The sequence below is a fragment of the Notechis scutatus genome, chromosome 12, assembly GCF_049901735.1.
Source record: "Notechis scutatus isolate UNSWTSFEM ecotype Mainland chromosome 12, rNotScu1.2, whole genome shotgun sequence".
Classification (NCBI taxonomy): Eukaryota; Metazoa; Chordata; class Lepidosauria; order Squamata; family Elapidae; genus Notechis; species Notechis scutatus.
In genome coordinates this window covers 10,443,795-10,458,921 of record NC_142020.1, presented here as the reverse complement: position 1 = coordinate 10,458,921, position 15,127 = coordinate 10,443,795, and the positions used below count along the sequence as shown (strand labels likewise).

At 44.3% G+C, this 15,127-nt stretch overlaps 1 protein-coding gene across 3 annotated transcripts in view; it reads left to right on the top strand.

Moving 5' to 3' along the window:
* The first annotated feature begins 899 nt into the window (after positions 1-899).
* The window catches only part of LOC113421853 (lysosomal dipeptide transporter MFSD1-like), an 18,629-nt gene continuing 4,401 nt past the window's right edge, over positions 900-15,127 (top strand). The window contains exons 1-10 of one of the 3 annotated variants that reach the window (XM_026682473.2): positions 900-968; positions 2,693-2,793; positions 3,417-3,541; positions 3,656-3,711; positions 5,491-5,634; positions 7,224-7,382; positions 9,518-9,633; positions 10,707-10,807; positions 13,414-13,525; positions 14,436-14,573. In XM_026682473.2, the coding sequence (XP_026538258.2) occupies positions 944-968; positions 2,693-2,793; positions 3,417-3,541; positions 3,656-3,711; positions 5,491-5,634; positions 7,224-7,382; positions 9,518-9,633; positions 10,707-10,807; positions 13,414-13,525; positions 14,436-14,573 (1,077 nt within the window). In that variant the 5' untranslated portion in view covers positions 900-943. Of the gene's footprint in view, positions 969-2,692; positions 2,794-3,415; positions 3,546-3,655; positions 3,712-5,490; positions 5,635-7,223; positions 7,383-9,517; positions 9,634-10,706; positions 10,808-13,413; positions 13,526-14,435; positions 14,574-15,127 lie in introns of those variants that run through there. The other 2 variants (XM_087973308.1, XM_087973309.1) reach the window with 2 other exon arrangements.

Genomic DNA, 15,127 nt, shown 5'->3' with positions numbered 1-15,127 from the left:
AGAGAAAGTAATTCATGGATATTTTGAAAAATATAATCAGGAAAAATGTTTTCAAATTAATATCAAGTGAAAATATAATTTGTTAAATTTATACCCAGCCCATCTCACTATCCATTCTGGCAACATGACAACTTGTTTAGAAAGTATGTGATTGGTTGAGCTTTCTTGGAAAGATACATTTAAAAGTTACTGCATTGGCTCAATACATCCTTAAAAAAACTTACTTAAAATTTGATTTCCTTTCTGAAAATAAGAGTTTAGAACCCAGTGGTACAATTTGTCTGTTAAAACACACTGCTTGATATTTTTTCTACTGGTGCAAGACACTGAAGGGGGAAAAATGTCCTTTAAAAGTCTTTTTAGAAAGGAGTTTAGAAGCACCTGTTAGAAGGCTTGCAAAAAATAGACCTGGGGCACATTTTAAATTAAAACCGATAATTTTTATGATTGGTTTTGTACTGTAATAATAAACGACCAAATGTAATATTTATTTCTGGGACGTTTTCTAAATATAAAGGACGCTGGAAAAGCGAGACACCTTCCACATTCAGACATCCATCTCCCTCACCTAACGAGAGACAAATGCGCCTCCTCAAGAAAAGGCGGGAACGGCCCACTCGAAGGGGGGCGGAGCTTCACGCTGAGGGGCGGAGCAGAGGAGCCTCCAGCATCCAAAGGGTGTCAACTTCAGGGGCGGAGGAGGCGTTACAAATGCGGGAAAGGGGAGGGGAAGGAGGGCGGAGTTCACGTCACGAGACAGAAGGGCGGAGTTTTCGCAGGAGCCCCGGTCGGGGGGTAGTAGGCGGAGCGAAATGCGGGTCCCAGAGCGCGGCTGATGGGGGGAAAGGGGCGGGGCCTCTGGCCCAGGAATGGTGGGCGGGCCTGGGGGCGGCGCCAGTGCTGCCTCGGGAGAAGCGGAGTCAGCCAGCAGGGAATCGGAGCGATGGCGGAAGCGGCGGCCGAGAAAGGTGAGCCCCGGAGCACGTTAATCACCCGAACGGACCCCGAACTCCGATGCAGCGGGGAACCGGCTGTCCCGGGGCGCTCTGCGTATGCTCAGAGGCCCCCTCCTTTTTTTTTTTTTTTGCATTGAGGACCTGGTCTGATGCACAGACCTGCCCCAGATCTCGCACCCCGTGAGGATTCTGCACGTGATTTCCTCGGGGTACGTGGGCAGGGGCTGGAGGAGGCCCGGTTACTCCGATCCTGGGCCGGGGGGGGGGAGTAGGAGAAGGGATGGTGGAAATCTCCCTGGAGCGGATCCCCCAAAGAGGCGGCCAGGGGTCAACTACAGCAGGGGTCTCGTCCAGCCTTGGCAAGTTTAAGACTCGTGGACTTCAACTCCCAGAATTCCTGAGCTAACATGACTGGAGGAGGAATTCTGGGAGTTGAAGTCCACAAGTCTTGAAGTTGCCAAGGTTGGAGACCCTGCTGAACTACAGGACTGGCTGAAATGTTAACTCCAGCATGCCTGTTGAGCGTGCGGCTGCGAAAAAGCAACCCTTGCAATTAAAATTACAAATATAAAAGGTATTAAAACCGTTAAAACACAAAGACAAAAAAAGGCAAAAAGGGCAGGATCAGAAAGAAGAACAGGTCCTTGGATGAGAACATTTGGAAGGCAACAGCGGCACAGCTTCGGAAGTTGTGAGCATCCTGCTTTCAGGAAGAGATTGGACATTGGTTAGAAATGGTGTGGGGAGGGTTGGGCTAGATGACCTACAAGGTCCCTTCCAACTCGGTTAATCTAATCAAGTGAACAGGATATGGGATTAGGGGATCTTTGGGGCTGGATTTGGCATGGGCTGGGGGTATTTGGGCCTTTTGCACCCGGCAGGTCCCAGTGATTAAAATCTCAGGTTGGGTGTCAGCTGGAATGCAAGATTTGGTTTGTTTATTTGAATGTTTTTATGGAACAATGAAGAATGGTATACATGAAAGTACAGGTGCTCCTCAACAGATTGCAATTGGGACCAGAATTTCCGTTGCTAAATGATGTTAAGTGAGTGGCGTCCAATTATTCAACCTTTTCTGCCACGGTTGTTAAAGTGAAACCCTGCAACGATTAACTGAATCATCCAGCTTTCCCTGTTGATTTTGCTCATCAGAAGCAGGCCGGGAAGGCTATATATCCCAGTCACATGACCCTGGGATGCTGCAACTGTCATCAGTACATGCCAGTTGCCTAGGGCCCAAATTTTGATCCTGTGACTGGGATGCTGCAATGGGTCATAAGTGCAAGGACCAATCATAAGTCACTTTTTTTTCCAGTGCCGTTGCAACTTCCAATAGTCACTAAACGAATGGACCTAAATCAAGGATTAGCTGTAGCTAAGGAGAAAAAAAAAATACAGAACAAATATTTGCAATTAAATGCCTTCCAAATTATCTTGCAACTGTATTCCATAATATAAAGCGCCTCCTTGTGGTTTTTGCTGGTCCCTTAACATGAAAAAGTGGGCCTGGGTGTACTACATTCCAGTCTTCGGGAAGTAAAAGAAACCAGAACCACAATGTGTGCGTGCGTGTGTGCAAACTAGTAGTGCAATGTCTGGGCATTATATCCGTCGTTCAGATGCTTGGTGCCACGGGAAATCAAAATCTTGGGGAAATTACCATGTTTTGTTTTTTTTAAATACAGAATTTGCAGAGCTATTTTCTACCATTCTAACACTTTTATTTCCCTTTGCAGCTTATTACAGATTCCTTGTGCTTTTCTTCAACTGTCTCTTGACCTTTGGCTCCTACTTCTGTTTTGACATTCCCAGTGTCTTGCAAGAACAGTTTCAAGGGGTGAGTGTTTTCCCCCCCTTTCTCTCCGACCCTGTTAGAAGTCAGCTTGATTTCAGCCATGGAGCAAAGAGACCAGAGGTGCAAAGTTTCCAAGCCTTTTCAATTCAAGTCTTTCCGAAGCTGCAGAGGTTGACATAAAACGAATATCAGCTGTTTCCATACCTGAGTTACCAAAGGTATATGTAGGAATTCAAGAAACGCTGCACCGTGGAAATGCCAAGCCACATATTTGATAGCTGATGTAGCAACTTCATTTGTTTTCCATGTGTAAGACCCAGGTCCTGCTTAAGAATTTTTAGATATTGCTACATACCGGTTTCATACATTGTACTAAGCTGTGGTTTTTAAACTATGCTTTATTGATAATTGACGGGGTTGTTGAATCACACTAAGCCATAAAACTTGATCAGAAGACCGCAATAGCTGCATAGTGCACTCCTTTGATACATGTGAGTAGATCCTAACAACCAAAACTACCTTGTGCTTTAGTCAGTAGATGGAATTCTCTAATTATCTGGAACGAATATGCAGGTGGGCCTCCCTAAACCAGGATGCATTTCAACTTGGCTCACTTGTAATTTCTGATATTGATAATTTTGTTTTCATTCTGATTTGTCCTCCAGAATCTAACCTGCCCCAATGGAACTCAACACAACGGCACAGAACATAATGCAACAACTGATTGTGTGGAAGGGCTTGGAATGACTCCTGAAGAATACAATCTTCTGTATGCCATCTATGCCTGGACGTGAGTGAGTCTGGTCTGTCTGTCTGTCTGTCTCTCTCACTCAAGACACACAGACACACACAATGCTATTTATCTCCACCTTCTTGTGATCTGTTTCTTTTTTGTTCTCCTTAGTAATGCACTGGTGGTGATTGTGGCTGGCTTCCTGATTGACAAACTTGGAAACCGCTGTAAGTTTGGAGGAGCTGAAATGTTTATTTAATTTCTGTATGCCTGCCCGTCTCAACCCGGGTGACTGTGCTGTTGTTTTCTTTGCCACTGGCCTGCCCTCTCTCTCTGAGATCATTTGGGGGGTGGGGACGCTGTTCTGTATGTTCCTTTGTCTTCTCGAATCCAGCTGGCTGAAGAAGACCTTTTCTGCTCTGTTAATACATTATGAAGAGTTGCCTTTCCTGGAAGGTTATTGGCATTTATCTCTGTTTCACAAGGAGCTTTTAAATGTGAAATAGAAGGCCTCGCTTTAGCCACGTCTGTCTGGGTACAGTGGCTTTGAATGCTCTAAATGTATAAAGGAACTCAGTTATGGTTAGGGATGCATTTTTGAAAATGAAGCTTTGTTTCGGATATTTAAAATTCCACCTCCTCGTTTCTACCCCGAGAATAAAAGAAAACCAGTTCTGAGTTGACCAATGATTCCCATTCTGTTCTTTTAACAAGACTAGCACTGATGATGTTACCTAATTTGGGTAATAAAATGGCCTGCAAGAAAACAACCAAACTCAAGAGATCACCAAGGACCCCTCATAACAACACTGGCGTTAGAAGTTGGCGGGCTGTGTGATCTCAGACCGTACCCTTAATTTTGGTTACTTCTATAAGACGGCTGAAAAAACGCAGAGTTTAAAACCTGTTGGCAGACGTTAATGTGATTCTTTTAAATTCAGCCTTGGATTTGATTGCTTTTCTTAAGAGTAAAAAGATGTAAGACTGTCAGGGAAATTGAGTTATCTTTGGTTAGCCCTTCCAGGATTTTTCAAACATTTTAAAAACCAGGTCTTCACAGAGCATATTTCTTGGAAAGCATGAGGATACTATAATCATCTTCATCATCTCCTTTTAACAACCCATAATCCCTCCCGGGGCGGAGTCTGGGCAACTGAATGGCGTTGAGTGTTTACCGGCCGGATGCCCTTCCTGTTGCCAATGCGGAGTTTTGTTCAGCAGATATATTCTCATTGTGCCCAGAAAGAGAAATATCTGCCTCTATCTAGGATTGAACTCACAGCCTTCTGATTGTGAGGTGAGAGCTCAACCTTTAGGCCACTGTACCACTCTATGAGGATGCTGTAATGTATTTATGTATTTTGCACTGCAGAATTTTGAACAGTCTCTTCATGTTATTTCCTACAAGCTTAACAGAAAATGTATGATCTTTCTTACGAGAGATAGGAATGAAATACCCTGTTTGTTACAGTAGCCCTTGACTTGCAACCATTCATTTAGTGACCATTTCAAATTAAAGTGGCACTAAAAAAGTGACTTAAGTGGCTTGTTCTTATGATAATCCCAGCAGTCCCGTGGTCACATGATCAAAATTGGGGTGCTTGACACACCTGCACCTGTTTACGATGGTTATAGCATCCTGAGGTAATGGGATCACCCTTCGTGACCTTCCTAGCAAAGTCAGAGAGAGAAATTGGATTTGCTTAACAACCACATGATTTATTTAGCAACCACAGTGATTCGTTTAACAACTATGGCAAAAAAAGGGTCAAATGGGGCATACCTCACTTGACCTTGTTTAGCAATAGGTTGAAAGTTGAGGATTTTCTGTAGCTGCAACTGGAAACAGTAGTGGCATGCCTTGTAAGTATCTGTGATCAGAAGCGATTAAAGAGTTTACAAATCTGGATCTTGTCTCGTCTATTCATGTGGCTGTTATAAAAGCCACGTGTTTTGCCTGTATAATTTTTTTTTGATACTTTTTTTTTCTCTCCTTCTCTCTATAGTTGGTGTCTTTGTTTTCTCGTTCTTGACTGTCTTGGGATCATCCATTTTTGCACTGGGTTCCCACCTAAAAGGGACTCCGTACCTTTTGCCTCTGATGCTAACGGGCAGACTGCTTTTTGGTTCTGGAAATGGATCGCTTACAAGTAAGGAACGAGCGGCGTTCTCTCCATAGAAGGGAAGAGGGCATTGTGTCGACGTGGTTAAATCTGGACTTTGCTGACAAGGTTCTAGGAACTCAGACAAAGCTTTGAATGTCTAAACTTCTTTCCACTCTTTATCTTTGGTAAGCAAGGCATAGCCATAGTTGCTTTCTTTGATTTGATCCTTGATACATACAACAGGAATCCTGATTTGAGTCAAGAGAAATTCATCTCTCTTACTAAAGCCCCTTCCTCTTTTTTTTAAGTTTATCAAACCCACAAATGAGATAAACAAATCAGAGCTTAGGATGACATCTGAACCCATCCTTATCTAGTTAATTATTGAAAGAATTAACTTACTTAAAAAAATTAGCAGACTTTTGCAAACACAAATGAGCTTTCCTCTAAGCTGTATTGAAAAGGGATTAAAAAGAACTTTAGTCTTATATGGGAGTGGAAGCTTATGAATGATTGCTTTTATCTCCAAAATCATGGCTTTTTTCAGTGGAAAAATGGAGTGGGCTTGTTTTAATTTATAAATGAAATGTATAGCTTCTTTAGTACAGACGATTAAAATAGCAGTATTTAAACACCTTGCCACACGCAGAAATAATATAGCAGAGAATGCAATATAAAAGCAGTATCAGTTGAGCTCTCTAAACAATTGCTTTCTCGTCCAATTCTGGGAAAATAAATTAAGAAATGAAGATTGGGGGAGATGAAATAATAATGATAATGATGCCAAAAAAAACCACTATTCTCATTCAGTGGTAGCACTCAGATAAGAGGCTCTTACAAAGTCTTCAGTCTAAGGCTAAGTGAACTTCTTGGCAAATACAGAAGCAAATAAAGAACATCATAATAGAAAGTAGAAATTGTGCATTAAATGCAGGGAGAAGAGCAGTGTAGTTACTCCGCCACTCCAGATGTAAAAAAACAAGTTCAGACTACATCGGAAAAGATAATCCTGATATCAGGCAAAGGTGTACGAGAGGGCATTTTTATACAAATAGCAGCTTGATTATGAACCCTAGAGAGATACCATCGCTATGCTCAGGTAGGTAGTTCACCAAGACCTTCCATTCCAGGAAAGATGGGGAATCTGGTTTAAATCTGTGGATGTTAATGCTGCATCGGAGGGGGGGGATTGTTGATTCAAAACAGAAAGGATGAGCATTTTGAAAGACATTTTCAACACTTATTTATTGGACACCCACACCAATGCACTCAATAAATCCAATGAATTCTAGGCGGCCAGATCCCAGTGGACTCTTATTAAAATGGACTAACATGGTTTTTTTGGGAGGGGCTGCACATTCTTTCTTCATAATATTTAACTTTTTCTTTTTTCTTTCTCTTTCCCTTTCTTTTTCTCTTTTTTCCTTTCTTTTTCTCTTTCTCTTCCTTTCCTTTCCTCCTCTCCTTTTCCTTCTTTTCTAGTTTATGCTTCAAGTGTCCTCCTTGCCTCCTTAAATGGAGGCACAGGTTCCATAAAATTCAGAAAAAAAATATGCCCTTCTCTGCATTGCTCTATCTCGAGACTTTACATGACGGCCTGCTTAGTGACACTGATCTCTCTTCTGCTTTTTGAGTTGTGCAGAACCGCATCACCGCCTTTTGGTTCAAGGGGAAGGAGCTGGCGCTTGCCTTCGGGCTGACTCTCTCTTTCTCCCGTCTCGGCAGCGTCCTCAACTTCTTTTTCACCCAGCAGTTTGAAAGCCATTTTGGAATCCAGTGGACCCTCTGGGGAGGTGAGTCTCTTTTGATCTCTAGATTACGCCGCGTGGGCCCAGCTCGATATTCTCTGATGTGCTGGAACTCCTCACAATCCCTGTCATGCCCTTGTTGGAGTCCGATTCTGAAGGGGAGGTTGAGCAGCTGACAGGGAGTGGGAGTGTGGCTCCGGTGGCTGTGGAAGAAACTGGGGAAGGGAACAGTCCGGCTGGGCCTTCAAAGGAAGACCCAGGGCCACCCCTCTGCCTCCTAGGGCACGCAGGGAGGAACTGAGAAGGGAGCAATGTGGGTTACGGGGGGAGAAAAGGGCCCTGATTCCCTTCATTATCTGCAGCTGGGAAAACAGGATAAAGAAGGTGTTTGCGCACAGCTCCTCACTGGAAGTAAAGCGTGCATTATCTTTGTTTGTCAAGTCCTATCTGGGTCCTGACATCCTCCCAACCGTGTGTGTTTCGTTATCTTTTGAATTCTGCAATTCCTTATCCTGCCCCGTCTCATTAATTGCTGCAGTGTAGTTTTTGTTGGTTTTTATTTATAATTTATATGTACTTTCGGGTCGAACTAAATTTCTTCTCTTTAAAAAACTGCTCTTGGAAGAGTTTTCTCTCCAGCCGATGATAACTGGACATTGGGGGCCAAGTTGGAGGAATTAAAGGGACTTTACCTACTTTTGTGACTTTGTTGCTTTTGTGCCACGCCCTGGGTCATCACAATCCCCAACCGCATCTAGAAGGTACAGGCAGAGTTGGCTTCGTACGAGTCAACGCCGACATGTTGCTCCTAAGAAATCTTTTGGATTCTTTTGAAGCTTGGCTCGAGGCTCATGATTTAATTAGGGCAATCGCCGGAACCCTGACAGCTGGCTTACAATTGCGAGGGAGCCCCAATTTTCTGTTGCAGAGTGAGACATTGGGTTAAGTGAATTCTGCACCCTGTTTTGAGACCTTTCTTGCCACGGTTGTTAAGGCAGGGGTCCCCAACCACCGGTCCGTGGACCGGACGCGTCCGTGGAACAAGTCCTACCGGGCCACTGGTTTGCTGGCGCCGCCATCTTTTTGATGAAAAAGTGCTTCCGGTGAGCTTTTCCGGGTAGAAAGCTCACCGGAAGCACTTTTCATCAAAAAGATGGCGCCAGTGCTCGGTGAGCTTTTCCAGGTAAAAAGCCATTTCTACCGGAAAAGCTCACCGGGCGCTGGCGCCACCATCTTTTTGATGAAAAGTGCTTCCGGTGAGGTCACGGAAGCACTTTTTCATCAAAAAGATGGCGGCGCCAGCTAATGCCGGTACCGGGCCGCACCATAAAAAGGTTGGGGATCCCGGGCGCGGCATAAGAAAGGTTGGGGATCACTGGGTTAAGGGAATCACTGCAGTTGTTAAGTGAGTCACACGTTTGTGAAGTTTCCCCCCGTTGACTTGGCTTGTCAGAAGGTCACAAAAGGGATCACGTGACCCCAGGGCATTGTGACCATCATAAATATGTCAAGGGGTCACATATGACCCCGGAACAGCACAACTGTCATAAATAGGAGTTAGTTGCCAAGCATCTGAATTTTGATCACATGACCACGGGGAATGCTGCAATGGTTGTGTGAAAAACAGTCATAAATCACTTTCTCCAGTGCCTTTAACTTCGAACAGTCATTAAACGAACTGTTGTAAGTCGAGGATTACCTGTACTAGATAGGGAGAAGATGCCTAGGCATGGTGCAGTGGCCTAGAGGTGGAGCTCTTGCCTCACAATCAGGAGGCTGTGAGTTCGATCCTAGGTAGAGGATTTAAGGAGGCAAGCTGGGCACAATCAATACATAACTGCTGAACAAAACTCCGCATTGGCGACAGGAAGGGCATCCGGCCAGTAACACTCTTCTAGCTCCATTCAGTTGCCCAGACTCCACCCCGCAAGGGATTATGGGGTTGTTAGAAGATGATGATGATGATGATAGGGAGAAGATGCCTAGAATGCCCCATCAAAACCTCTCCCGAAGGTAAATCAACGAATAACATAATGCAGCTACTTCTCAAGGCGAGATCTATGCTGGAGTAATACTTTGATGCTTTGAATACAAAGGTTACCAGACCGAAAAGGTTTCGTGCCAACCATAAGGTGCACCGTTGATGGAGGTTCTGACCGTCGGTTCTCCTCTGTTCACAGGAGCTTTGTTATGCGTGCTGGGTTTTATTTCCGCCATCATCGTTAGCGTGTTGGATAAAGTGGGCACGAAGCAGCTCGGCTTGGATGGAGTTCTCCAACAAGAGTCCAAGAAAGTGGTAGGCAGGACGGCAACTTCTCTTTTTTTTTAAATTGTCTTTTGGATGTGAGTCATTCATGACCCTGGCGGTCCAGAGAAACTGACAGTTTTCCTATCTCTTGAAAGGAGAGAGGACGGGGGTTTTCTGAATGGCTTTGGATTCTGAATACTTAGAATAGAATAACAGAGTTGGAAGGGACCTTGGAGGTCTTCTAGTCCAACCCCCTGCCTAGGCAGAAAACTTATTGGCTTTGCCTTCTGACTCAGCTCGTACATTCTGCTGAGGCCGTTGTTTATGGTTTGTGGAGTAAAAGCTAGTTGTCTGGCCTTAAAGATTGCTCTGAACCAAAACCAAATGAACCACGTTTAAAGCACAGAATTAATCTGCAGATCTGGTTTCCCTCTTGCTTGCTTTGCTGGTCGATTTGCCTGTGGTGGATAGGACGTTGATCTTGCGAATTGTAATTCAAGTGTTGCAATCTGTAGTGGAAAAGCTTCGGCCTCCCTCAGCTTATTGCATCTTAGTCTCTGGTATATGTAAATGCGAAACGTGAAAACGAACGAATTTTAGCAGGAAGGCATGATGGAAAATGAGTCTTTGGTTCCCCCTGTTCTTCTGTTGTATGAAACATATAAAATAGCCTGGAATTCAGAATGATGCATCCTTATTTATTTATTTTCGTCTCTAAGCAGAACCAGGGTGGGAGGGAGCCTTGGTGAAGTACTGATCCAAGCCATCTTCTCCAGCTGAGTTGGATTGCAACCCTCAGCCTATCCAACTAGCATATCAGAAATGTTGGGAATTGAAATTCAAGAATGCCTGTTGTCCAATAGGTTAGAGCAGGGGTTCTTAACCTGTGGTCCGCAGATTCCTGGGTGGGTGGGCGATATTATCACAGAGGGTCCATGAAGGCTTGAAGAAATGTGACTATTTAAATCTTGGGGGTCTGTGGCCACAAAAGGCACTTCAAGGGGGTTCATGGTGAAGAAAAGCTTGAGAATCACTGGGCTAGAAAAAGCTGCCTTTAGAGAGACTAATCCTCAGAGCTGTGGTTGTAGGGAATTAACGTGCGGTTTATTTTTAACTTCCAGAAAGTTCAAGATATCCGACACTTACCCCTTCGCTACTGGCTTTTGGTCCTTACTATAATGTTCTTCTACAATGGGATCTTCCCTTTTGTGGCCGATGCAAGGTAAACATTTTCATTTTGCAACGTGGGAATAGAGGCTTGGCAAGAAGGGAGCGAATCCCATGGCATCCCCAGTGAATCGGTTAAGTGCAAGAAGATTTTGTGCTACGCCTTACAGGACACGAATCAATGGAATGAAGCTAAAACAAGAGTCCCTCTGTGAGGGAGATAGGGAATTTTGATTGACAAACAGGTGGAAAAGTACGTTATCAGGAAGAGCAATTAAATTTCCTTAAAGAGGATGAGTTCTCCAGGTCTAGAGATCTTCAGAGATCCGTCAGTCTCTTGTAGATATTGCTATGCCGAGCATATTTGCTGTTCCCAGCATATTTGCCCCAAAAATCTGGGTCCTCATTTTACTGGCCTCAGAAGGATAGAAGGCTGAGTCAACCTTGAGTTGGTTAGAATTAAATTGCTGGCAGATGGCAGAATTAGCCTGCGATACTGCATTCTAACCATTTTGCCATCACTGCTCTTTATAAAGCAGAACTAACTTGGTCAAGCTATGATTTCCCCCCAGATTGCAATAAGAAGCGATCAGTGGCTGTGATTGCTTGGATTTCCGAGATGTTCTTGAGCAACAAATCATTTCAATGCATGCTTTAATGCTGCTGGATTCAAGTCTGGTGACATGAATTTTAGGTAAAGGTCAGTCGAAGGAACTAATGAGAATAGATCTGGAGAGAAAAGAACAGGGTCTGACTCTGGAGGGCGTGGATTCTGGGGAGCCCCACCCTACAAAGCTTCCACAAACCAACTTCCAGTGCAATCCTTGGATCCAAAAATGCTAGCAGTAGCTTTTCTGTCCATTGTTGCAGCTTCTTCTGAAGAAGGAGCTGATAGTAAGGCCACACCTAGAGTACTGCATCCAGTTTTGGTCACCACATCATAAAAAAGATGTTGAGACTCTAGAAAAAGTGCAGAGAAGAGCAACCAAGATGATTAGGGGACTGGAGACTAAGGCATATGAAGAACAGTTACAGGAACTGGGCTTGGCTAGTCTAGTGAAGAGAATGACCAAGGGAGACAGGATTAGCAGTCTTCCAATATTTGAGGGGCTGCCACAGAGAGGAGAAAGGGATTAAGCTATTTTCCAAAACACCTGAAGGCCAGACAAGGAAAGATGGATGGAAACTGAACAAGGAGAGATTTAACCTGGAAATAAGGAGAAACTTTCTGACAGTGATAATAATCAACCAATGGAACATAAGTTGCCTTCAGAAGTTGTGGGAGCTTCATCCCTGGAAGCTTTCAAGAAGAGATTGGACTGCCATTTGTCAGAAATGGTGTAGGGTCTCCTGCTTGGGTGGGGGGTTGGACTAGATGACCTATAAGATCCCTTCCAACTCTGATTATCTGTATCTGTCTTGGGGATGCTTTCCTTAACTCTTTCAAATTTGTGCGATCTTGGCAAGTCTCCTGCTTGATTCTTTTACATCAGCAAAACAGAAATATTGATTGGGGACGCGGGGGGAGAAATAGGAAAGATGAGACTAGATGTTAACCAAGGACAACGCGGAATCCCTAAGTCTTGCATTTGGGTTTGTGTGGATGTTAAGTTAGAAGCCAGGAATCACTTGGTGAAGATTTTCTATACTTAGTTTAAGACCAAGCAAGGATTGGTCATAGAATGGTCCTTTCCAGCACTGTGTGAAAAATGTGGCACTTGAAAAATAATTATTGAATACTCGGCAAATAATTAATCATCAAGCTAGTGTTGCCTTTGGATGAATAGGTAAGTTTGGAAGCAAGGACTAGGATCAGGTTGGGAAATTTCTCTAGACTCACAGTGAAAATGCCACATTAGTTGTGTTCTGCCATCAAACCTTAGCTCGTATGAGAGGCATCGAGATTCTCAACGTTGCTTGGAAAATTGTCTTCTAGACTGGCTTCACTTGCCAAGGCAGAATCTTAGAACTAAACCATGTCAGATAATCAGAGTTGGAAGGGACCTTGTAGGTCAGGGGTCCCCAACCACCGGTCCGCGGACCGGCACGGTCCGTGGAACAAGTCCTACGGGCCACTGGCTTGCTGGCGCCGCTATCTTTTTGATGAAAAAGTGCTTCCGGTGGGCTTTCCGGGTAGAAAGCTCACCGGAAGCACTTTTCATCAAAAGATGGCGGCGCCCAGCTAATGCCGGTACCGGGCCGCGCCATAAAAAAGGTTGGGGATACCGGGCCGCGGCGTAAAAAGTTGGGGATCACTGTTGTAGGTCATCCGGTCCAACCCCCCACCCAAGCGGGAGACCTACACCATTTCTGACAGATGGCAGTCCAGTCTCTTCTTGAAGGTCTCAAGTGATGGCGCTCCCACAACTTCCGAAGGCAACTTCTGTTTCATGGGTTGATTGTTTCTCACTGTCAGTTAATTTCTCCTTATTTCCAGGTTGAATTTGTCTTCCATCCATTCTTCCTTGTCTGGCCTACAGGCGCTCGTAAGAAAGATGTCACCAAAGGTTATTAAAAACACTAAACGATTAATGTAGAAGAGTTGACTTGTTTGTACAAGGATGTTTTTTCCGTCTCCACAGTCAGTCTCAAAATCATCTGATTTGGGAGTCCAAATGGGTTTCTCTTTCTCCCGTCCCATTTTCATTTCTCTTTTTCTAGTAAGTTTATCCAAGATAAGTATCCTGGCTACACTCAACAGGCAGCTGCTTATATAGCTGGAGCGGTTTACGACAGCTCTCTCCTTCTCTCGGCGGCTGTTGGCATACTGATCGTAAGTTTTGAAGGATGATTTTTAAAGACTCGAGGGTAGAAATGGGGCGGATCCATGATGGGGCATCTGCCTGGGTTTGCGTAGGTAGAGCGAGGGGAGACAACCCATAAGATTGTGCAAATGGGAACGAAGCCTGAAAAGAATATACAACAACACAACAAGGCGTGCAACTTTTTCTGGGTTGAAGGCTGCATTGAGTTTCTGCTAGCGGCCCTGTTCCAAAATGAGAGCATGACATGGACAAAAGCAACTGTCCCCCCCTCTGGTTAGCCTCAAAGTAATTAACCTCCAAATCATCAAATCACTGAAAAAAATATTTGGGGAATGGTATAATTTATTCCTTGAGGCTCTCCTTTTAGATGGTAGTTTCTTTTTTGGGGGGGTGGAGGGTGTGGGAGCAGTTTGTGGCTTTGAAAAATAAAATAGAATAACAGAGTTGGAAGGGACCTTGGAGGTCTTCTAGTCCAACCCCCTGCTTAGGCAGGGAACCCTACACCACTTCAGACAAATGGTTGTCCAATTTCTTCTTAAAAGCTTCCAGTGTTGGAGCATTTACAACTTCTGGAGGCAAGTGGTTCCACTGATTAATTGTTCTAACAAAATGTGAATTACCTTTTTAAAGCTAGAATTCCCAGTAAGCTGGATGCATTGATATTACGCTATGAAATTTGTCTGTATGCATATTTTCAGGTCAGTGTTGGCTCTTAGTGACTGCGGCTTCCTTGGCAAGATTTCAGAAATGGTTGATCCTTGACTTCTTCCTAGAGCTGAGGGGGAGTGATTGGTCCAAAGTCACCCAGTTGCTTTGTGCCTAAGGCGAGACTAGAACTCACGTTCGCCCAGTTTCTAGCTTGATGCCTTGAGCTTCCACCAAACTGGCTCTCATTTCTCTTTTTCTGCTTTTTTCCAGGATTATATTGGGCTGAGGGGGGTGTTTGCTGCTGCTTGTGCGGTGCTAACGTTGCCCGTATTTGCTCTCTTGGCCTTCACATTCGTTCCCCCACTAGTCTCCACCATCTGGTTAGGAATCACCTACTCCTTTGCAGCTGTAAGTTTTCAGAACTGTCATGCATTGATGCTCTCATGATTTCCACTTTAAGCCATGGGGAAGTTTCTGGGGAACCTAACTTTGTCACATGTTGCTGGGTTGTTCTTTCGAAAGAGAAAGGTTAGAAGGAGGCGAGGAGAGAGTCATAGCAGAAGAATTATCTGGCAAGCCAATTTAAGTGGGATTTTGATTTTGCTGAGTTTCACATTCTACTGCTGGCTTCAACAGTTTTAGAATCAGAGGTCAGGGAGCACATAGAGTCTAATTTCTGCTCGTTGCAGGAATCCAAATTTAAGTGTCTGACAGGTTAAGCGCCCCTGAGAAATGAGTTGGCTCCTGTGCCTTGGGAAGAAAATGGGTCCATCTAAACAGCCTAATCCGTGGCATCCCATTGTGATTATCAGTAAACAGGTTTTGGGAATCTCGTGATCATTTAGGAGTTGTTGATAAAAACTCCTGTTGATTCTGGACTCTTTTTAAGAGTTTAATCTCAGCATTTCTCAACCTGAGGAATCTTAACATGTACGGACTGCCTAGGGAATTCTGGGAATTGA